Here is a 24,692-nt window from a genome sequence, read left to right as displayed (position 1 = left end):
GAGTCTCCGGAGAAGGGCGGCATATAAATCAATTTTTTTTTTAAAAAAAATCCCCATTCCCTCACCACTCCTTGGGGAAGGATATTGCAAAATCTCCATTCCCACCCCACTCTGGGACCAGACAGAGGTAATATTTGCCGGTTCTCCGAACCACTCAAAATTTCTGCTACTGGTTCTCCAGAACCTGTCAGAACCTGCTGGATTTCACCCCTGATCTTATTCCTTATGTTATAACATGAAAATATTTTAAGGAGTTCACAGCCAACATTTATTTCTGAAATTATCATGAATTTTCCCCAATCTGGCTGATTACTTGCTACGATTTCTCCGGGGTAACATTTATATCGTAAGAAGAATCAGAGCTGGTTTAGCTTTCACATTGGATAGGCTTCATTTTGTGCAACACGGGGGGAAAAAATCCACTTTTCCCACAAAATAGGAAAGAAGCAACTCTGAGGAGCAGTCTTTCTTTTCTCTTGAAAAGTGACCAAAAATAAAAATGAGATGTAATCTATTAATTGAGGTATGGGAGTTGCTAAAAGCATCTAAGGTCCATTCCAGCATACATACTCTTTTGCTGCACTTCTGAATGAAGAATTCCAGTTTTAAACACACAGCTTTGGTATCAGCTCAAAAAAAGAAAAAGAAAACACGCAGTTGTGTACAAGAGAGGCAGTTCACACATTTCCTGCTGCAAATCATGTGTATAATTAGGGATTGGGCAATAAGGCCACCTTGTGTGTGTCTGTGAGGCTCTCTCAAGTCAGGGATTGAGGTCAGTATAAACGTTCAAGGCTTCTTTGTTATGAAACAAACATTAGCACTTCGTGAGGAGATAACTGGGCAGGTCAAGCACAAATGAAGGAAGGAGGTGCTTTTTTGAGGTTCTTCAATGATGGCAGTTCGGCGGTTCGAATCCCTAGTACAGGTCTCCTGTGTGAGCAGGAGGGGGTTGGACTAGATGACCTCCAAGGTCCATTCCAACTCTGTTACTGTTTAAAGTTACTCTGTGGGAGCGGTGGAGCAGGTAAGGCTGATCTGGCTAAGTGACTGTTGTGGTCCACCAGCAGCCTGCGGAGCTGGCAGCGGAGTCGGACAGCGATGAGGCTGAGGAAGAACAGGGGCCAGTCCTGGAGGCTGGGGAAGGCCCGGATGAGGGCTCTGAGTTGGAGGCAGAGATGGGGCCAGGGCCATCGGGGAGTGATGTGCGGACTTCGGAGCCTCCAGAGGCTGACAGTAGAGAGGCAGAGGAACAGGAGGAGCCTGTTCCTAGTGCACGTATGAGAAGAGCTGCCAGAAGGCAGGAGCAGCTAAAGCAGAGAGGACCACTCAGGAGTAAGGCCAAGAGATGATTGGTCCCTGCCATAAGGCTTAAAAGACCAGCAACGGCTCTTGGCCTCTTTGCCGGAAAACAACCGTTGAGAGAATTGCTTCTTGTTTGGCTGTAGTTATTTCTTCTGTTCCTGAACTGTTGCCAAGAAAAGCCTTTGGCAGTTTGCCTAATTATCCCAAGGTCAGAGATAAATTAAAGACTGGTGTTTTGAGGACTTTGCTTTCATTTCATTTAGAATATGCTGAGAATGAGTTAATTCTCAGCTGTTTTAATAAAATCTGCTTGTTTTTTGGAACGGTTTTGCATTTAATATCAACTACGTGGGCCTGGGTCACAACAGTGACTCCTGTTCCTCTCCTGTTTCCGGTGGCACCGGAACTTGGGGTTGGCGGTGCCACCACTACCAAAGGGTCACAGCAAGGCATAGACAAGGCATCTGCTTCCAACCTGGAAGATGCCAAACTTGCCTCTCAACAGGAGTCACCCAGCTTCAAATCTGGGTGTCTTTGTGTCCCCACACTTTCAGGGAAAGGATGCGCAGGGGAGAGAGAGAGAGAGAGAGAGAGAGAGAGAGAAGCATATTGCTTGCGCAGTGACCTCAGATCAGCAGTCCTTAAATCTCAGTCGTGCCTTTTCCACTCCTGAGATTTGTGCCGCCCAAATGTCTTGCCACTGTCCTTGGGTGGGGGAAAGAAAGGCTTCTGAACCTGCCAGGGCTTCCTGTCCTTCTCGTGGCCTTTCCCTTTGCCTTGCTCATGCTTGGGGTGCCCCCTTCTTTTATCCTGTGTGGGATGCTCTCCCTTATGCTCTTTCAATGGATGGGCTGTTTCACCGTGTTTGTGGCGATGGGTCTTCTTCCTGTCCTCCTGCTTCTCCTTCTCCTTCTCCTTCCCCTTCCCCTTCCCTTCCCAGCGATCTCTCTTGTCCCGAAGGTGCTTCTTCTCTTTGTCCTCCTCCTGAGCTTTGCGGTCTTTCTGCCTTTTATTCTTGGAAGGTGTCTCTCGTTTGATTTTCTCCTGGATTTTCTTGAGGCCCACCTTTGGGACTGTTTTTTCCTCTGTTTCTTCTTCTTCCTCGTCTTCTTCCTCTTCGATTTCTACTGGTTCGGGCTCTTCTTCTCCGTCTTCCCCATCCTCTAAAGGCCCTTCCTCCTCCTCCTCCTTTTCTTCTTCCTCGACTTCTAAAAGTTCCTCCTCTACTTCCAGGAGTTCCTCCTCCTCTATTTCAGGAGGTTCATCCATGTCCGACCAATCAAACCACCGTTCGTAAAACCACAGCTCCTCCTGGAAAGAAAGAAAGAAAGATTCAACCGTTTTCATAATGATATGGTGGCTTCAAAAGTCCTGGCCTGGGATAGTTTAATCTTAAGGGTAATACAACAGGACTCTTCACATGCTCTTTGAGTCCTCCTGGAGCCATTTTAGTCTAGCTTGATGAAAAGAAGGACTAGGGGAGACATGACAGCAGTGTTCCAATATCTCAGGGGCTGCCACAAAGAAGAGGGAGTCAAGCTATTCTCCAAAGCACCTGAGGGCAGGACAAGAAGCAATGGGTGGACACTAATCAAGGAGAGAAGCAACTTAGAACTAAGGAGAAATTATCTGACATTTAGTACAATTAATCAGTGGAACAACTTGCCTCCAGAAGTTGTGAATGCTCCAATACTGAAAGTTTTTGAGAAGAGATTGGACAACCATTTGTCTGAAATGGTATAGATCAATTCTCCTGGATCAGGAGAATTGGGTGTCTCTTAAGCAATTCCAGTTTTATTTAAACCTAAGGTTAACTTTTTAAAGTAGGTGTGGTTTTTTTTGCCCTCTTATGAAATGAGTTTTACTGTGGACTATTTTGATCTTTATTTTATTTATTTATTTTATTAGTCATATTTCTATGCCGCCCACTCTCCGAGGACTCTGGGCGGCTTATACTAAAGACAGTATACTAAATAGCATATTGCCCCCAACAATCTGGGTCCTCATTTCAATCTTCCCACTTTTAACTCACCTGTTCCCCAGGACTGCCTTCTTGTGTGGTCCAGGCACTCAGCTCCGCCTCAAGAACAGCCCCACCATATTCTATTACCTCTGTAAAAGAAATGGGAGGGTGAACAAGCTCCTGTATTAAAATTAACTTTTTTTCTGCATATATTTCTGTGCTTGCTTTTATTCTGCCTTGATTACTTTTATAAATAAGGCAGCAAGCATACCAGTGTTGGGCTGCTACTGGTTCTACCCAGATTGGTGAACCGGTAGTGGTGGCGGTGGGAGGCTCCGCCCACCTGCACCGGACGCTTCTGCGCAGAAGCATCGCGCGCGCACGAGCACACGTGCTTGCACAAGTGAACCGGTAGCAACAGGTTTTGCAACCCACTACTGGAGCATACCTCATACTCCTGCCTCCTCCTATTCTCCCCACAACAACAACCCTGTCAGGTGGGTTGGGCTGAGGTAAAATGACTGGCCCAAGGTCACCAAGATCATTCAAGCGGCTTTCATACCTAAGGCAGACTAGAACTCATAGTCTCCTGGTCTCTAGCCTGGTGCTTTAACCACTAGGCCAAACTGGCTCCTACATGGTGCTTGAGGTCAAGAGGGTTTATTTATTTATTTATTTATTATTTATTATTATTCGAATTTCTATACCGCCCTTCTCCTTTCGGACTCAGGGCGGTGAACAGCCAAAATAAAAACATTTATACATAAATACGATTAAAAATAAATTTAAAATAATTAAATTTGGCCCATAGTTTAAAATTTATCAATTTAAAATCCATATCAAAATTTAAAACCAACCATAAAATCATAAAATCAAGAGAGACCGGCTAACTGAAAGAGATGAGTTTTTAGGGCCCGACGAAAGGTCCGGAGGTCGGAGATCACTCGTATCTCTGGGGGTAGATTGTTCCAAAGGGTAGGTGCCACCACAGAGAAGGCTCTCCTCCTGGGGGTCGCCAGCCGGCATTGTCTAGCCGACGGCACCCTGAGGAGGCCCTCTCTGTGGGAGCGAACTGGCCGGTGGGAGGCAATTGGTGGCAGAAGGCGGTCCCGTAAGTACCCCGGCCCTAAGCCATGGAGCGCTTTAAAGGGTTGCAGGAGGCCATCACAGCCAAAAATGGAGCTCGGGAGCCAGTTTTCGCGGGCAGAGTTCTTGGGCCTCCACAGGCGCCCCCGACACAAGTGACATCGAGATGACCACGCCCACCCTGGCTATGCCCATCCCGCACCCCACCCCACCCCCGAGGTCAAAGACAATCCTGATGCAGCCCTCAATGAAATCAAGTTTAACACCTTTGCCCTAAGGCATGATCACCAATGGAGGCAGCAGCTAGATGAGGGATGAAGGGGGCGCAGTGGTGGTATTCAGCCGGTTCTATCCAGTTCAGGCGAACCGGTAGCAGCCCACCCACTACCGGTTGGTAGCCAACCCCATAATCACGTTCCATTTATCCACGTTTTTGACGCTCTGCGCATGCGTGGAAGGCCCTCATATTTGTAAATCGGTAGCGAAGGTAAGTGAATACCACCCCTGAAACAGGAGTGAAATCCAGCAGGTTCTGACAGGTTCTGGAGAACCGGTAGCGGAAATTTTGAGCAGTTTGGAGAACTGGCAAATGCCCCCAGAGTGGGGTGAGAATGGGGATTTTGCAATATCCTTCCCCCAGAAGTGGGGAGGGAATGGGGATTTTGCAGTATCCTTCCCGCAGGAGTGGGGTGGGAATGGAGATTTTGCAATATCCTTCACCCAGGAGTGGGGAGGGAATGGAGATTTTGCAGTATCCTTCCCCCAAGAGTGGGGTGGGAATGGAGATTGTGCAATATCCTTACCCCAGGAGTGGGGAGGGACTGGGGATTTTGCAATATCCTTCACCCAGGAGTGGGGTGGGAATGGAGATTTTGCAATATCCTTCCCCCAAGAGTATGGGGAGGGAAATGGGGATTTTGCAGTATCCTTCCCCCAGGAGTGGGGAGGGAATGGGGATTTTGCAATATCCTTTCCCCAGGAGTGGGGAGGGAATGGGGATTTTGCAGTATCCTTCCCCTGGAGTGGGGTGGGAATGGAGATTTTGCAGTATCTTTCCCCTGCCATGCCCACCAAACCATGCCCACAGAACCGGTAGTAAAAAAAATTGGATTTCACCACTGCCCTGAAGGGGGGGGCATATATCCAGGAGAAAGTGCTCTTCTCTCTTACCTTGAACTACCTGACAGCTCACACTGAGGAGAGCCAGGAAAGTTGCCACCAGAATGCATTTGTTCAAAGACAGATTTTCCCAAGGCAGCGTGTCCTTAGCAGCTCGGCTTTCTGTCTTCCGCTTCATAGAGATAACCTTCGGTGCTTCAAGCAGAGAAAAGGGAGGGCATTAGCACAGTAAATTGGCTTTCCCACCATAAAGTCTTTTGCCACCGATTCCTGAGTGTTTTTGAAGGTGATCTTTGCAATAAACACCGGATTGGAATTCAGGCCAGAGCTATGGCAAGATACATCAATTCCCACACTGGGAGGAACCAATGGAAAAAGTAAATGGAGCCAACAGAGCGGACAAAATTAACTATTCTAATTAAAGAAAAGAATGTCACCAGCTTTGTTTTTGCTTGGAAACCACTTCTGGACTCTTTGCTTGAAAGAGAAGGAATTTTTTTTATTATTATTATTTTGGGTTTTGATGATTAGTTTGTTATAGAAAAGGCTAGTATTTATTAAATATGTTTAGAAAAAAGTTGAGACTGTAACTGTGTTTTGTATTAAATGGCACTGAAAAATATGGGAAGTCCCTAATTTTTTTCCTTCTTTTTTCTTTTCCTTGTACTCCTTTACCTTTTCTCTCCCTCCTATTTCCCTATTATCTTTGCTTTTATTTATATTTTATATTACAATTGGATTTTTAATAATAATAATAATAATAAAAGTTCAAGCCACATTTCCTTTTTTTGCATGGCCGAGCCATAACTTTGGAGAAGCCCACATACAGCGTGCAAAGACAGCTATCTTTGACACTCTTTGGATCAATTATGAAAAATAACAGAATTCAGAATAACAGCGGTATAAGGACCTTGGAAGTTTTTCTAGTCCAACCCTCTGACTCTACACAGGTGATCCTCAACTTACGACAACTATAATCCTCCAAAATTTAAGTTGCTAAGTGAGACATTTGTTAAGTGAGTTTTGCCCCATTTTACAACCTTTCTTGCCAGAGTTGTTAAATGAGTCACTGCAGTTGTTAAATTAGTAACAGGGCTGTTCAGTGAACCTGGCTTCCCCACTGACTTCAGTTGAGTCAGTTGCCAAGCGCCTGGATTTTGATCATGTGACCATGGAGATGCTGCAACTGTCAGAAGTATAAAAAACGGTCATAAGTCATTTTTTTCATTGCTGTTGTAACTTTGCAAGGTCACTAAACAAATTGTTGTAAGTCGAAGACCACCTGTACCATTCTGGACAAATCACTGCCTAATCTCTTCTTTAAAATCTCCGGTGATGGTGTGCCCATTCTGTAGGCAACTCATTCCACTCGTTAATTAGACGAGAGAGAGAAAGAGAGAGAGGGAGAGAGAGGAAGAGAGAGGGAGAAAGGAAGAGAGGGAGAGAGGGGGAGAGAGAGGAAGAGAGGTGGGAAGACAGGGAGAGGGAGAGAGAGGAAGAGGAAGAGAGGGAGAGAGGAAGAGAGGGGGGAAGACAGGGAGAGGGAGAGAGAGGAAGAGGAAGAGAGGGAGAGAGGGGGAGAGAGGGAGAGAGAGGGAGAGGGAGAGAGAGAGAGGAAGAGAGGGAGAGAGAGGAAGAGAGGGGGGAAGACAGGGAGAGGGAGAGAGAGGAAGAGGAAGAGAGGGAGAGAGGGGGGAGAGAGGGAGAGGGAGGGAGAGGGAGAGAGAGAGAGGAAGAGAGGGGGGAGAGAGAAGAGAGGGGGAAGACAGGGAGAGGGAGAGAGAGGAAGAGGGAGAGGGGGGAGAGAGGGAGAGAGAGGAAGAGAGGGGGGAAGACAGGGAGAGGGAGAGGAAGAGGAAGAGAGGGGGAGAGAGGGAGGGAAAGGGAGAGAGAGAGGAAGAGAGAGGAAGAGGAAGAGAGGGAGGGAGGGGGAGAGGAAGAGGAAGAGAGTGAAAGAGTGAGAGAGCGAGAGAGGGAGAAAGAGAGGGAGGGAGAGAAAGAGGGAGAGAGGGAGGGAGAGGAAGGAGAGAGGGAGAGAGGGAGGGAGGGTGAGGGTGAGAGAGAGGGGGAGGGAGAGAGGGAGGAAAAGAGCAGAAGAGAGAGGGAGAGAGGGAGGAATTTCTTTCTTTTTCTCTCTGTCCCCCCCTATCGTATATCATTTTATAAATCATCCCCTTTGTCCCTACAAATTGCCTCTTACAAATCAATCTTCCCAAGAAAAGCCTCCTGCAAATCTTTAGACTTCAACTCCTAGAATTCCCGCCTGCGATGAAAATTGCTGAGGCTTTTGGGAGTTTCCCCCATGTCTGCATGTTGCCCAGATCTGGAAAAACTGCTCTAAACCAAAAATCCCTGGAAATCCCCACCCTACAAGAAACCAGCTCTTCCATTCTTGCCCGTGGCATCTCTGTGGCCTCTCCAACATAAAGCTTTATTGGCTCAGAGAAAAGTCATACCTGCTAGGTGTGGTTTCTCAACTGCCTTCTCTACCCGTACCGCCTTCTCCACTTGCGGTGCCTTTTCGCCCCTCGGCACTTTCTCCATCGTCTTTTCCAATACTGGTGGTTTTTCTACCCGTTGGGCTCTCTCCCCGACCCTTTCAGCCCTCAGGACTTTTTCTGCAACTTGCTGGGCCCGAGGCAATTTAGCAGCGGCCATCTTGGTCAACAGATGCTTCTCTGCTTCGGGTGATTTCTTAGGAAGCCCAGATGGCGAGGCTTCACTCATGCTATCCACAAATTCATCAAGATCTTTCTCAACAATGTGGATTGTGTCTTTCTGTTCCTCCACTAGGCCCTGAAAGAGAACGGTAACAATGATCTAGTAGCTTTGAGTAGCCCTGCCTTAGCCGGAAATTTTCTCATAATTTCTCTGATCTCTTTAAAAACATCCCATATTTTCCTATCCTTGTTCTTTTTTTCTTTATTTCTAAACATATTTGATGGACCTCTTCCACCCAAGATTGGAAATCTATCTTCAGTTGTATGTATATATTCTTCCACCCAGTGGTGAAATCTGAACCGGTTTGCTACTGGTTCGCTGGCCACGCATGTATGCTGCATGCCAAAACCATGCTGTGTGCACATGCGCAGTGTGCACTAAACGCACGCTGCACGTTTAAAAGGTACTGGTTCAGTCGAACCAGTACTTTAAAAAAGCTACGATACGAGGATCACCTGTGCTGCGTGGTTTAGCTTTGCTAGAAAGCAGGATTTGGTACAACACGTGCCAAAAGGAGGCTTGGGAAGATAATTAGAACAGCGAGGGGGGGGGATCAGCTGTGGCGTGCAGTTTAGCTTTGCTAGAAGGGAGGAAATCCTGCTTTCTAGCAAAGCTAAACAGTGCGGCACAGCTGATCGTCGGATCGTAGCTTTTTTTTGTTTTGAACTGGTAACTTTTTTTAAAATACCAGTTCGCCCGAACTGGTAGTTTTTATCACTACCGGTTTGCCCGAACCGGAGCGAACCAGTAGCATTTCAACCCTACTTCCACCTTCCTCTGTCTATCATAATAATTTGTTCTGAATGCCATTTGGATTTTTTTTTTTCCATTTTGAAATTATGGGAATATTTCCATTTTCACAGTCTCTTATCTCTTCCCACAACTCCTCAGACTCTTTTCCAAAATAAGTGCTGTATCACAATACTTACTATCTCAGGATTTGGATAAATCCCGATCAATTCCACCCACTGGATCATAAACTAATTATAGTGGCTGGATTTGCATATCTTGCTGAGTCATAAGCTAGGCAATCATAAGAGGTCCTTGGTGCTCTCTGAGCTTACTTGTTTTCATTTCATTACCCTAATTAGGTAACATCATCAGGACCAGCACTGACAATGTTACCTAGTTTGGGTAACGAAACATCTGCAAGAAAACAAGCGAGCTCAGAGAGCACCAAGGACTCCTCATTTCAACCCTGAGGTAGAAATATTCTCCTTTATTGTTAGACAGTCATATTTTGACTTGATACTGTTGATACTGAATAACTGAATAATAGAGCTGGAAGGGATCTTGGAGGTCTTCTAGTCCACTCCCCTGCTCAAGCAAGAGACCCTATACCAGTGATGGCTAACCTTTCTGCCGTCGCGTACCAAAAGTGGGGGGAACGCGGGGTGGTTGCGCGTTGTGTGTGCCCATACCCATAATTCAATGTAAAATGAGGTAGGTAAAATAGGACCCGGATTGTGGGGGCAATAAGCTGACTTTGTATAAAAAAGAACACCGCTTGGGGGGCCCGAAAGCCCTACTAAGCAGGTATATACAAAAGTATGAAGGCTATTGCTTAATGCATTGTAAGCCGCCCTGAGTCTCCGGAGAAGGGTGGCATAAAAATCGAACCAATAAATAAATAAATAAATAAATAAATAAATAAATAAATAAATAAATAAATAAATAAATAAATAAATAAATGGCTCCCCCGCGCATGTGCGTGCAACTCCCCCCATGCCCCATTTTGGGCCTAGCAGGCCTCCCTGAAGGCTCTGGAGGCCAGAAACGGCGTGTTTCCCAACTTCCGGTGGACCCGGTAGGCCCGTTTTTCACCCTCCCCAGGCTCCAGAGGCTTTCTTGGAGTCTGGGAAGGGCGAAAACAGCCTCCCCCACCCCCCCAGAGGTCCTCCGGAGGCTGAAAACGCCTTCCCAGAGCCTCTGCATGAGCCCTGTACTTACCTGGCATCCAAAACGGGCCGTGTGGAGACTCCTGGTAGGGGAGGGGCGGGGCCAGGCAAAAACCAGCTGGCCGGTGCACGCATGCGCACTGGAGCTGAGCTTGGGCAACAGCTTGCAGATATGGCTCCGCGTGCCACCTGTGGCACATGTGCCATAGGTTCGCCATCATGGACCTATATCATTTCAGGCAAATGGTAGTCTTAATCTTTTCTTAAAACCTCCAGTGATGGAGCACCCACAGCTTCTGGAGGCTAGTCATTCCATTGATTGTTTTCACTGATAGGAAATGTCTCCTTATTTCTAGGTTGGTTCTCTCCTTGACTAGTTTCCATCCATTGCTTCTTGTTCTACCTTCGGGTTGCATGAATTCAATTAAAGAGCCACCCAGCCTTGTAGTTGAGAATGCATTTTGGACCCTTCCGTTTCCAAATCCAATCCCACAATCCAATTCTGTAGAGTTTCTTTCCATGAGGAAAACAATAAGAGATTTACTTTAACGGGTACACAGGATAGCATTTATTAATGTTACTTATTATTATTATTACAGAACAAAGCAATCTTGCCTGAGAGACTCAGAGAGAAGGTCAAGCTTTTGTTAAGTGTTTTCATATTCAAGGAGCCAAGGAATAGGTTTTCTTTGCATATTATAGGTCGGACAATAAGTTTCTTTTTAAGCGAGTTTGTTCGTGGGTCTGCTTTGCTGGAATTCCAGTGTCCTTGGCTACTTTTTCTGTCTCAGATAAAATTCTCTGCTTTGTGAGTTCTCCTCTATTTCGACCGCCTAGCGTGTAGGAATTGAAATGTATGGTGTCATGACCATCACCAAGTCCAACATTTCAAGTCAGGTCAAGGAAGTTACTATCAGCTCCTGTTACACTGACTGCTGTCTTCTGTTAAATTCCTGTGTTTACCTCAACTCTAAATGCTTAACTTTTCTTCATTTTGAAGAAAACTGGATCTTCAAGTAACATGCACCATCAAAGTTTATTCTTCGTTACCTAGTTTATTATAGCAGTGGAAGGAAAAATACATACATTTGCACCTCACGAGATCTTCTGTCAAGTTTTAAATATTGGACAAGTTGGATTCTTTCCCAAACTTCCTACGGCGAGTACCTTTAGGAAATGCTTTAAACGTTCATAAAGATACACCCAGTAAACATTTTAATAAGAGACAAAGAAGTGCCTTTTCAAGATTTCTACAACCAGGACAAGAAGAAAGACAAAGTTGCAAATGACTTGGTCAAATGACTGCGGCTGGTGTGTATGTGTCCATCAGCACTCAGCTTGGGAGGACTGCTTGTCCTCAGCTGGCCTGGAGATTTAGGAGTTGGCTTGGCAACAATATTTGGACCAACTGACAATGGTTCTTCTTGTCTTTTTCAGAAGTTTAGGGAGAAGGTTCTGAACCAAACACAAATGATCAACTTGTGCTATCCAGAGGTGCAAAAAACCAGAGTCACTCAACAATGAGGTAGGCGACATATAAATGTAAAAATTACATAAATAATAATGATAATAGAAAACCAGGCATCTCAGATATCTTGGGAAGGATACCAACTGAATCCCGTGTCTTAGCAAGAAGTCAAATTCTCTTGCTGTCATACACTTTCCCAGCTGCTTTATTTGGATAGAGTTAGTTGCCCATCACAAATAATAATGTACCGGTAATAATCATTCAGTCTTGAGGCAAATATCAGGAGTTGGAAGCAAACATTCAGATTCTTTAAGACTTGGAGAGATACCTCAAGGCCTAGAGACAGAGGTGTCTTGTGAAGCAACTTTTAAAACATGCCTCAACGCTCGGCTACTTACGTTTGTGCTGCCATTCACTTCTTCTTGACTTGTAGGTATCTTGGCATCTGTTAAAACACACCCATCCCTGCATTTATTCATGGTTTTCATTTATTGTGCTTATATTTCACTTTTCTTTTGTGAGCTCAGAGCAATTTTCATAGAGTTTCTTCATGCAAGCATGAAGAGGCCGTGTCTTTGTACACTCTCAATAAAGGGATATTTATATAAACACACTGATAACCCACTGATTTACATTATCCTTGGGTTTTGAGATCTTAGAACTTAGAATCATAGCATTGGAAGGACCTGTTGTGGCTCCGTTACCTGAACCTGTGTTATTGGCAGGAGAGGACTCCGAGAGTGAAGGAGAGGAGTTGGCAAGGCCTCCCTCTCCAGGACCCTCCTCTCTGGCAATGCCTTCGGTGTCCGCGGAAGGGCAAGAGATAGGGCCAGGGCCAAGCACGTCCACGCAGCCACAGGTGGACAGTGATGAGGGTAATGAGTCTTGGCTGGATCCTTGGCAGCATCGCAGAGATAAGTGCACGCAACAGAAGAAAAGGCATGCCCGAGATTAGGCTGAGTCACTGGACCACACCCCACAGAGTATAAAAGGGGGTGAGGTGGCCATTCAGACTCTGTGACGGACAAAACTAACTACTATCGAGTCACATTGCATCTTTGGAAACAACATTATCTACTGGGTTGCTGCCAAGCATCTTATCGGAAGAATTGGTTGTCTGCCAGTTTATTTAACCCCCGGCTGTCTGTTTCTGTGTGTGTGTGAGACGGGGACAGAACAGGACCTTGGAGGTCTTCTAGTCCAACCCCCTGCCCAAGCAGGAGACTCTATACCAGTGATGGTGAACCTATAGCACACGTGCCGGAAGTGGTACACAGAGCCATCTCTCCAGGCACGCCAACCGTTGCCCGTTGCTCTTCCGGGTTCTGGCATGCGTGCCGACCAACTGGTCTTCACGTGTGTGGGAGCACTGGAAACTGGAAGAGCAGCTCTCTGGCGCACATGTGCACGCCAGGGAAGTGCTCTTCTGGTTTCCGGCGCTCCCACACGGGAGCACCAAAGAGCTGCTCTTCCAGTTTCCGGCAAACCCTCCCCCCCACATGCTCCCATTTCAGCACTTGGTGCCGAACAGGTTCGCCAACACTGCCTTATATTCTGGACAAATGGCTGCCCAATCTTTTCTTCAAAACCTCCAGTGATGGAGCACCCACAACTTGAAGGCAAGCCATTCTACTGATGAATTGTTCTCACTGTCAGAAAACTTTTCCTTAGTTCTAGGTTGGATCTCTCTTTGATAGGTTTCTACCCATTAGTTTTTCTTCTGACCTCAGGTGCTTTGGAAAATAAGTCGACCCCCCTCATCTTTGTGACAGCTCCTCTGACAAAGGTTCCGATAAAGTTTAATGGGAGAAGCTGGATTTGCTTAATGACCACCTGATTTGCTTAACATCTGAAGTGATTCACTTAACAACCATAAAATCGGACACAAGTCACTTAACAGCCACCTTGCAGAAGTTCTGATCCCAAATTGTGGTTCTAAATCAAGGACTACCTCTGTCTGAAAAATCTGCTGGGCCCTGTTCTAACTACCATATTTTTCAGAGTATAAGATGCACCTTAGTTTTTGGGGAGGAAAAGAAGAAAAAAGCTGATTGGTGGGTGGATCGGCCTCCGGAATACCCCCAATCAGCTGTTTCCAGAGGTGAATTTTAGCAACAGGTTCCTTGGTTGTGAGCTCTGTGCCTTGCTTTTTTTTTTTCTGCCTCTGAAAGCCTCCGAAACAGAGCTTCAGATAAAAAAGGCTTTTTTTCTGAAGCGTCTTTCAGAGGCTTTTATTCTGAAGGACTATTTGTACTCTATTCAATCTCCTTTCTTTGGTATTGGTATGTAGATTAACCTCTTCAGATCTGTTGGTTATTGTGTCATTCTCCAGATTTGTTAGCATAGTTTGGTTAGAACCTTTACTGATTCTTCTTTTGTTGCTTGCCATATTATTTTAGATAAAAGCCTTTCAGAGGCTTTTTTTTCCTGAAGCTTCGTTTCTGAGGCTTCTTTTTTTCTGAAGCTTCTTTCAGAGGCTTCTTTCAGCCTCTGAAATCTCAGTTTGCGAGGCTGGGCAGGGCTACATTTGGAGTATAAGACGCACCTAGATTTTCACCCTCTTTTTTGGGGGGGGAAAAGGGGCATATGGTAAATACATTTGAGAAGTAATGTTTTCCTTAGCAGGCATGATAAAACAACAACACAAACCTCAACTCACATGCCGAACACAATCCTACCTTTTTTATTGTGTTCTTTCAGATGATTATGAATGCCTTCCTCCTGGGTGAGACGCTCTTTCACAAAATCTGGGCCTTCTTCACTTTGTTCCAACTGCTCACAAGGACCTGTGGCCATATCACCCCCTTGGTATTCTGGCTAAGCAGATGGAAAAATAACATACAGGCCTTTTAGCACCATTGAGAGCTATTTAGTTGGTATTTTAATGCCGTCTATATCATTTTGCTCATCTTAAAAAAATACCTAGAGATGAAGTTCAGTCACATGTTGGGTGGCTTGAATACTTGCAATCTTTCCTAGAATCCATGGGAAGATAGCAGTGACACAACTTTGATTTTTGAGTCTTTGGGAATGGAGATAAGTGTGCCCAGCAGTTTGAGATGGTGCTGAGTGCTGGCCAATCACCAAATGTATTGAATGCTCTTTATACGCCATGGAGATGTGCATGCCTCGTTGGTCATTAGTAATGACACACAAATGGGCAGTGTGCCAATCTCAGAGAAAAAATAAGGGAGACAAGCCTGCAGTGGTACGACTATGTTCTACAAGCAGCACCCCCATACCGTAACCTACATCGCCGTCCACTTTAATATAATGTTGTGGCCCACCAGCGGCCAGCAGAGCTGGCAGCAGATTCGGACAGTGAGGAGGTTGGGGAACAACATGAGCCAGTCCTGGAGTCTGGGGAAGGCTCGGACGAGGGTTCTGAGTCGGAGGCAGAGAGGGGGGTCAAGACCATCTGGTAGTTCTTTGCTGCCTCCGGAGTCTCCGGAGTCTGACATCAGCGAGGCAGAAGAACAGTGGGAGCCTGTTCCCAGTGTGAGCATTCGCAGAGCTGCCAGAAGACAGGGACAATTAAGAAAACAGGGTCGACTTGGGAGTAAGGCTTGGAGATGATTAGCCTCTCCCATAAGACATAAAAGAGAAGCGAACAGGATGTGAGCTTTTGCAGGAAGCAATTAGTTCATCTGGTCGGTAAAAGCTCTGGGAAAGTTCTGTTTGACTCTGTGCTAAGTTTGGTTTTGCCCTGCGTGTGGCAATTAGTTCTCTGGCAGCATTCCGAAGGAGATAAGGTGGGTGTTTGTAAACACTCCCTTGAAAGACTGTTTGAGAAGCCTTTCGGACTGGGAATGACAATAATTCACAGCTGTATGAATAAAAGAGAGTTTGCTGGGACTAAGATTGTGCTGTATACTTTCTAAGGAAGCCTAGGTCAGAACATATAAATGGCAAGCAACTACGTGGAAGGCCAAAGCAAAGATGGCAAGATACAATAAATATGGATGTGAAAAATGCCTAGTTGGATCCAGATGCTGAGTTTAATCATGCAAGATGGCACTTGTTGGCCCTGGAATTGCGGGAAAAACAGGAGGAGGAGGAGGAGGAGGAGGAGGAAAACGGAAAGTCTACCATAGACAAGGGAACTGCATAAATGGGAAACAGAGACAAGATAGGTGGATTTTATTTATTTATTGAATTCAATTTATATGGATAATCTAATTAGCTGAAGTCTTGATTGGGAACAAAAAGTCATAGTAGATGATTGATTGGGCAAAAATAGACCAAAGCTAGTTGGTTTTTTGAGAAGACATTCTTTTCCAACTTGCTCTTGTCTATTTTTGCAAGTTCCCATGTTATTTTATTTATTTTTTTTACAATAAACAATAAATACACTTTGGGCATTGACCTTTTTTTCCCCCTTTTTCTTCCATTTCTTTTATATCTTTATTCAAAATCTAGAACTCCCTTTGGAAAAAAACCAGAAAGGCTTTGGAAAAGAATTTTCTCAGGTTTTTAAATAGCAGTTGAGTTTCCCTCACTTGAAATGCTTCATTCACACTTGGATACATAAAACCCAAGCCTCGCCTGCACAGTCATCCTTAAAGCCTCCGCACAGTTTTCTAAGAATAGGGATATGAAATCTAGTATGCTGGCCCGCTTCCAGACTGGGAAATGCCATTCTGATTTGGCGAACTATCAAAACATTAATCAGCCAAGCACAGTTTAATAAAGACGAGGCTGTTTTTTTTTCCTTTTTCAACATTTAAGCTGTGCAACGTAGGTGAATCTGAATAATTTTTTTTAAAATCCTGCCTTTATTATTTTTATAAATAACTCAAGGATATGAACGTATCTAATACACCTCCCCGTACTATATTCTCCACAACAATCATCCTGTCAGGTGGATTGGGCTGAGAGAGAATGATTGGCTTAAAGTCACCCAGCTGGCTTTCATTCCTAAGGCGGGACTAGAATTTACTGTCCTCTGTTGATTGGTCCAAAGTTACCCAACCAGCTTTCATGCCTGAGACGGGACAAGAAGTCGGTATTCTGTTAATCGGCCCATAGTCACCCAGCGAGCTTTCATGCCTTAAGGTGCGAACTAGAACTCACAATTTCCTGGTGCCTTAATCGCTAGACCAAAACTGGCTTTCCATTATTATTAGTTTTTGTATTTTGATCAACATTAAACAATAAGTTCCAAACTTGCAACTTGGGTTGTAACCCAAGTCCTCAAGAAGACCCATCCCCAAAACCATGTCCCTCACACTTGCTAAGGTCCTGCCATCCAATTTAAAACGGCAAATATCCCTGGGTTCTAAAAATGCACCTGGGAAGGTTCTAGTATAAAAATCATATGTTAAAACTTTGGGTAAGCTAAGGAACCATGTTCTTTAGTTAAAGACTAAGTTAATCCCGCAGTTTCTTAAATATATATATATATAAACATGGAAGTCTGGCCATAATTGTCCATACAATGTAAATACACATGCCCTCACTCCATGCTAAATCAGTATTATGTATTTCTCTACAGCAGGGGTGTGAAACTCGATTTTATTGAGGGCCGCATCAGGGTTGTGTTTGACCTCGGGGGGCCAGGGTGGGTGTGGCCAGGGTGGGCATGGCCAGCTTGACATCACTTGTGTCGGGTGGGGGGCGCCTGTGGTGGCCTAAGTGTTCTGCAGCAAAAACGGGACTCCGAGCTCAATTTTCAGTCTCAATTTTCACTGGCAGAGGGCTGCAGGAGGCTGTTGCGACCGAAAACGGAGTCTGGGAGGGCTGTGCGTGGCAGAGGCACCACAGGCGAGTCCTTCGCTGTTTCCAGGGCGGCCCCGCAGGCCAGAGCTAAGCACCCCGTGAGCCGGATCTGGCGCCTGGGTCTTGAGTTTGACACCCCTGCTCTAGAACAAGGGGTCTCCAACCTTGGCAAATTTACGACTTGTGGACTTCAACTCCCAGAATTCCTCAGCCAGCGCTGGCTGAGGAATTCTGGGAATTGAAGTCCACAAGTTGCAATGTTGCTAAGGTTGGAGACTCCTTGTTCTAGAACATGTATTTCTCTAGTCCCAACAGCTGAAAGAAAACTCCACGTTCCTTACACATTCAAACCAGACATGCATTTCACTCCTCTATGTTAAAAAAAAGCTGCATCCTAAGAAATGTATGCCTCTCTGCGTGAGTTCAGAGAACGCAAACTTTAGAGATACAGCCAGTGGTGGGATTCAACCAGTTCACACCACTTCCGCAGAACCGGTTGTTAAATTGCTGGCTGGCCCCACCCCTCCCCTTCCCGCCCCTTCCAGAAGTCACCCCGCGGCCCGTTTTTGCTCCCAGGAGGCTGCAGGGAGGCCTACTAGGCCCAAAACGGGGTGCAGCGGGCTGGCACCACCACCCCCGCAACTCGTTTTTTGCTCCCAGGGGGGTGCAGGTGGCCGAGTGCTGCCTGTCATACCCCCTGGGCACACCCCACCGTGGCCACACCCACCCAGCCGGTCATTAGGGCAGAGAACCGGTTGTTAAATTATTTGAATCCCACCACTGGATACAGCTGAGTTTCTGTAACAAGGACTGATAATTTTTTCTAATCACTCAGAACCCCAGAGGCACAAATAAATTACTGTATCTACCTCCCATCCACAGGATGATTAGAAATGCAGCAAAGAAGTTGAATCATTAATGCAACTTATACTTTTGGAGGTATGGGAATTTTGCTGCATTTGTGCATTAACTAGAAATGACCTTAACTCACCGAAATAGAAAATTGACAGAGACACTTTACATTACAGGTAATCCTTGATTTACAACCATTTCTTTAGCGACCGTTCAAATTTATAATAGCACTGAAAATAGTGACTTTCCAGCAGTCCTCATACTTATGACTGTCGCATCCCTACGGTCATATGATCAAAATGCAGATGTTGTCAAGTTTCCGAAAGATGCCCTAATTAATATATGGCAACTGACATATATTTAACAATGATTGCAGCATGGGGTCCGGGGTCATGTGACCGCCATTTGCGACCTTCCCAGCTGGCTTCCGACAAGCAAAGTCAATGGGGGAATCGTATTCACTTAATGACCATGCGACTCACTTAACAACTGAAACGGTGGCCTTATCAACCGTGCCAAAACAGTTGTAAAATTGGGCAAGACACACTTAAAAACCTCCTTGCTTATCAAGGGAAATTTTGGTGGAAATTTTAACCACCGGTGGCGCAGTGGTGAAAGTGCAGTATTGCAGGCAAACTGCCCACAGACAGGAATTCGATTCTGACGGGGCTCAAGGTTGACTGAGCCTCCCATCCTTCCAAAGCCTTTAAAATGAGGACCCAGATTGTTTGGGGGTAATATGCAAATAATGCTTACATTGTAAACTGCCCTTAGAATGCTGTAAATGGGACTCTCCATATATGGGTACGTATATAAGCCTAAATGCTTGCTATGCTAGTATTAGGAAAGAGCTGTCATGTTTCTGACATTAGAATATCTCCGATCATATCTGCCATATCTGATGCAAAGACCACAGAATTACAATGACTGGAAATAGACAAGGTCAGAACATTAGAAAACACAGAACTGCAATAATGCACCTATTCTGTATGTTGGTATACAGAATAACAGAGTTGGAAGGGACCTTTATAGGTCATCTAGTCCAACTCCCTGCTCAAGCAGGAGACCCTATACCCGTGATGGCGAACCTATGGCACGGGTGCCACAGGTGGCACGTGGAGCCATATTGGTGGGCACGCGAGCTCAGCTCTGGCACGCATGTGTGCGCCGGCCAGTTGATTTTCAGGCCTTCTGGGCCCACCAGAAGTCAGGAAACACACTGTTTTCGGCCTCTGAGGGGGTGGGGAAGGCCGTTTTTGCCCTCCCCAGGTTCCTAGAAAGGCTCTGGAGCCTGGAGAGAGCGAAAAATGGGCCTACCGGGCCTACCGTGTCATTACGTGCCAAAAGCAGGGGGAGCATAGGGGAGGTGCATAAAATTATGGATGTGGACACATATGTGTGTGACCCCCAACCGCACTCTCCCCGCTTTTGGCACGCAATAGCAAAAAGGTTAGCCATCACTGCCCTATACCATTTCAGACAGATGGCTGTCCTCCAGTGATGGAGCACCCATAACTTCTGAAGGCAAGCAGCTCCACTGGTTAATTGTTCTCACTGTCAGAAAATTTCTCCTTATTTCTAGGCAGAATCTCTCCTTGATCACTTTCCATCCATTGTTCCTTGTCTGCCCTTCGGATGCTTTGGAAATTAGGTTGACCCCCTCCTCTCTGTGGCAACCCCTCAACTCTGCTTTTGTATTAGGAATGACCAATTGCTCCCGATTGTAGACTTGGAATGACTTGCTCTTAAAGGAAGCAATTGGAAAATACCACAGGCAGAACACAAATCCAGTAGAATTATTGGCAGATAAAAAGGAAAGGAACAGCAGGGGTGTGTGAATGTTTAACCATACTGACCTAAAAGGTAAATGTTTAACTGTATTCAGCTTTATCTAATTATTTAAAAACTAGACCACAAACAGAGCTATTGCAGTGGAAAACAATGTTTAGCATGTCATGAACATATTTGCAAACATCAAATAGGAAACCAAATCATGTTGTTTTTTTTTATCAAGCTTAATCTAGGATCTTTCTCAGCTTCAAGTTTTCCAGTGCATCTATGCACATATATTGAGAGCAGAAGGGATAGTAGTTATAATCCATCAGGTATTTTTCAAAATTAAAATGTAATTTGTTTATTTTTTTACTGGGCTCAGGTTAACATCTCCAGCTGGTGATGAGGGAGACGCAGAAGGAGAGGAGTTGGAATTGAGAAAAAGAAGGGGGAGGAACGGATTTTTGCATGGGGGATAATTAGCAGTCGTGTGAGAAACGTTTAAATTGTACGCAGAGCTGTATTTTTTTGTCCCATAATGCAGGCTTGTCCCACATTCTTTTCCAGTGAAAGGAAGTGTCAGAGTTGAAAAAAATATCAGAAAGCAGCTGTCAGCTGGCCAGATGTTGATAAGCTGCTTCAGCATAAGGTATGTTTTTAATTTGGGGGGGGGACTCATAGATAGCGGTATAGCACATGTTTTGCCTGCAGAGAATTGCAAAATGAGTCAGAAAGTTTTTTCCAAAAAAATCTGCTAAGAAGAAATTATATAGTAGCATAACTGACCTTTCACACTAATCTTCCTTCCCTCCCTCCTTCCTTCCTTCCTTCCTTCCTTCCTTTCCTCCCTCCCTCCCTCCCTCCCTCCCTCTCTCACTCTCTCTCTCTCTCTCTCTCTCTCTCTTTCTTTCAATATAACTGTTTTATACTACTGAGTGATCTGCCCAGGTCTTTTGGGATTCTCTGCAGTTTTCTAGAGTATCAAGGAAAAATAATTTCTATTCTACTAACTGAGGTCCTTCTAAACTAGAAACTCAACTTACAGAAGTAACTAAAATACAAATAAAATTAAATTTCAATTTAATTTGAAAAATAAGTGAACAGACCCACAGCCACATATTTTGTAAGAGCCAATGTGGGGGTACTACCGTAGTTATGGTGATGGACTAGAAATAGCGAGGTCAAGGTTTTAGTCCTCGCTGAGTCATGAAAACTGGCTTGCTGACTTTGGGACAGTCATTCTTTCTCAGCTCTAGATTCTGAAGTCAAAAAGCATCTGTCCATCAACCCACCCTGGGCAAGAATGATAGATTACAGTCCATAAACTCCAATTTTTTTTAAAAAAATTTGATTTATATGCCGCCCTTCTCCGGAGACTCAGGGCGGCTTACAATGCGCTAAGCAATAGCCTTCATCCTTTTGTATATTTATACAAAGTCAGCTTATTGCCCCCACAACTGGGTCCTCAATTTACTTACCTTAGAAAGGATGGAAGGCTGAGTCAATCTTGAGCCTGGCGAGATTCGAACCTGCAGTAATTGCAGGCAGCTGGTCTTAATAACAGGGTGCTTTAGACCACTGTACTACCAATGAAGAGGCTTCATCCTATAGTGCATTGATATTGCTTTGTACATTTATTTGTCACATCTATCTATCTATCTATCTATCATCCATCTATCTATCATCTATCTATCTATCTATCTATCTATCTATCTATCTATCTATCTATCTATCTATCTATCTAATCTTCCAGTCCATTTAACTAAAGTTTATCTGCTTTATTTGGCTGTCATTTTCTTTTAAAGAATGTTAGGGCACTTGTACAGATTTCACATGCTTCTAATCTTCTATAATATATTTGGAACATTTTCCAAACCACCCTGAAAATTCTGAATGAAAGATGAGATGTAAACCCTTCAATTAAATTAGCATTAAATTAACAAAACAGATAACTTTCCTTTCCTCCATTCCAGAGATTGTGTTGATACATAAAAATATACTTCATGTATTTATCAAAACAAAATGCGATATTTAGTTAATGTTCTAAATAAAAACTTGAGCAATGCATTTTTTTAAAAAAAGGCAAGATGGTGTTTTATACATGCCCAGACAAGAACTTTGGCAAACCTCTAATGTGAGGTGATTCCAGAATGAGGAAACAGCCAATGAAAATATCTGATTGAAAGACCTTCAGAGAAGTCTTCTAGAAGACCGTAATGCATTTCATGTACAGCTACCCTCTATTTGGGTTTACTATAACCACAGACACTCCAAATTAGTGTCTTTATATTTGCAGAAACAGATTAGAGTGGAGTATCATAGAGAAGAAAGAGGGTGAGTTTCAGGTTTGAGGGAGTTTCTCTTGGATCCTGGTGGGCTTCTCGACTATCAGCACAGAGCAATGCTTTGAGGATTTCTAGGGACAGGATCTAATTGCTTGTTAACACTTCGATAATGCCCTGGAATGATGATTTGTTGGCAGCATCTTCTGTGAGAAATTAGTAATTAGGTCCTATTTGGAGGATTAGGGCGGGAATTTTGGGGGCAGGGAAGTCCAATCTCACCTCACCAGGACATTCGTCTTACAGATAGAAGACAGGAAAGAAGGTCCATGCCTAACCATCAGGGATGGTATTCACTTACTTTCCCTACTGGTTCGCAAATGTTAATGTGTGCGCCCGACCTTCTGTGCATGTGCTTTGCTGGCGCACGTGCCTTCCACACATGCGCCCGGCATCAAAAACATGCCTAAATAGGATGGCATAAAGCTGGGGTGGGCGGGAGGGCCCACCTACGATTTCCACTACCGGTTCGAGAGAACCGGACTAAACCGGCTGAATACCACCTCTGCTAAATATCCTTGTGATTCTTAATTGGAGCCAACCAATCAAACGATTTCAAGAGCACAGACTGAGTTTTGCTGATCCTCTCCTCAGCCAAGGTCCTTCTCACACATCCTGTATAAGACCTGCCCACCATCTAAGAACTGCAATGCATATACAGCTACACACAGTGCTATATTGTCAGCACCATTAATTCAAATACATGTCTGGGAACTCTACGCAGTTCAGTTTCTGTGAACAGGAGTGTCACACAGCCACGGATGAGAATCCTACGAGGGTAGACGGTAGGATTTCGATAATAACAGAGGGACCTCTTTTCAAATCGGTTGAAATCAGCTTTATAAGGGCAGCTCTGTCCGAGAGTAGATCTCTCTGCAGGGACACCTCTGTCCGCTAGAGCTACAATCAGTTGTAATTTACACTTAGGAAGCAGCTCTGTGAGTCTAGGAGAAAAAAAAAAAGACACAGCTGCTTGGAGTGAAAAAGTGAGGCTCTGCAGCAGTGGTGAAATTCAATTTTTTTTTACTACCGGTTCTGTGGGCGTGGCTTGGTGGCCGTGGCTTGGTGGGCATGGCAGGGGAAGGATACTGCAAAATCTCCCTTCCCATGCCACTCCAGGGGAAGGATACTGCAAAATCCCCATTCCCTCCCCACTCCTGGGGGAAGGATATTGTAAAAATCTCCATTCCCACCCCACTCTGTGCCAGCCAGAGGTGGTATTTGCCGGTTCTCTGAACTACTCAAAATTTCCGCTACCGGTTCTCCAGAACCTGTCAGAACCTGCTGGATTTCACCCCTGCTCTGCAGGCACTTTGTCTATGCTATAAATTGCTTTCAAGGGATTTGCACAGTCCTTGTGGACAATGGATCTCTATAGAAAGACATACAGCATGCCAGCAAGGCTCCCTGCTACACGCAAGTCCATGCACCTTCCATAATAACGATAGCCTTTGCTACTAAATAGGAGTAAAAATGCCACCTGCCCTTTCTCTAAATCCATTAACTGGCTTGCAAACAGGCAGGGTTCCCCCCCCCAATCCCCTCCCGAATTGTTCACCTGTTGTTCACTTTTATCTAGCAAGGGAAAACCCACTAAAGATCTACGGTTAGTGTATTTCAATAATCAAAGCAAATACCTTTCCACCTTCATTGCTGTGTTTAATTTCTCGCATAAACCAGCAAAAGGGCAGCTCTCACTCAGGGAGCCGAAGCGGGGCTTTTCAGAGGCTGGTGCTGACTCAACATCAAAGAGTCATCCAAAAATAGTTTCCTTTCCTATCCAGGCAAAACCATGCAAGGCAGCCGAATTGGACTACAGCCGAACGTTGCTCTCCGTCAGCCCCGGGGACCGCCGAACCCAACATGCGGATGGATCCACACGGTCATCAGCAGTTGCGGCTCTGAAGTTTCGTTCAAAACCCACATGCATAGGTAGATAGATGTACCTTTTTAAAGCCAGAACCCCGAATATTAGATGCAGATGCTCGTCCGCGGCATACCGCCGGTTCAAATCGCACCGTCTGGACTTCGACTTGTCGCCTGGATTAGTTGCCTTCTCCTTCTCCCTCTTCAATCCACACAGCTGTAATAATATACAGCAACAGGTGTTGGATCCTTTCCGAAGAAAATATTAGCCAATCAAGGAAACGCTGCTACTCTTTCTTTCGGATTAAGACAAGGAGGTTGCTTTGCCCTGTGGGGATGAGGACAGAAGGCAGAAATAATTTATTTATTTATTTATCTAGTTCAATTTATATGCCGCCTTTCTCCGAAAACTCAGGGCGGCATTTATGCATAAAGCAGGGCCAATGCTTCTTAATGGCGACAGTCTCAGGAATAACAGACTTGGAAGGGATCCTTGGAGGTCTTCTAGTCCAACCCGCAGATCAGGCAGGAAACCATATATAAGTAGTCCTCCATTTACGACCACAATTGAGCCCAACGTT

At 45.0% G+C, this 24,692-nt stretch overlaps 1 protein-coding gene across 5 annotated transcripts; it reads right to left on the bottom strand.

Annotated features, from left to right (window-relative positions):
• Positions 1-244: 244 nt before the first annotated feature.
• Positions 245-24,382, bottom strand: JSRP1 (junctional sarcoplasmic reticulum protein 1). 5 transcript variants are annotated; one of them, XM_060694606.2, is made up of 7 exons: positions 24,246-24,382; positions 14,239-14,377; positions 11,959-12,005; positions 7,930-8,269; positions 5,525-5,668; positions 3,338-3,417; positions 245-2,616 (listed from the first exon to the last, which is right to left on the bottom strand). In XM_060694606.2, the coding sequence occupies exons 2-7, from the start codon at positions 14,354-14,356 to the stop codon at positions 1,954-1,956; spliced, it is 1,392 nt and encodes a 463-aa protein (XP_060550589.2). In that variant the 5' UTR covers positions 14,357-14,377; positions 24,246-24,382; the 3' UTR covers positions 245-1,953. The 5 variants fall into 5 exon arrangements, with proteins under 5 accessions (XP_060550589.2, XP_060550586.2, XP_060550588.2 ...); XM_060694603.2 differs by having other exon boundaries at positions 24,192-24,335; XM_060694605.2 differs by having other exon boundaries at positions 14,239-14,373; positions 24,192-24,310.
• Positions 24,383-24,692: the final 310 nt, after the last annotated feature.

Source organism: Pantherophis guttatus, chromosome 1 (genome assembly GCF_059756535.1).
Source record: "Pantherophis guttatus breed Tessera chromosome 1, ASM5975653v1, whole genome shotgun sequence".
NCBI lineage: Eukaryota > Metazoa > Chordata > Lepidosauria > Squamata > Colubridae > Pantherophis > Pantherophis guttatus.
The sequence above is the reverse complement of the archived record's forward strand: the minus strand, read 5'-3'. Positions and strand labels throughout refer to the sequence as shown.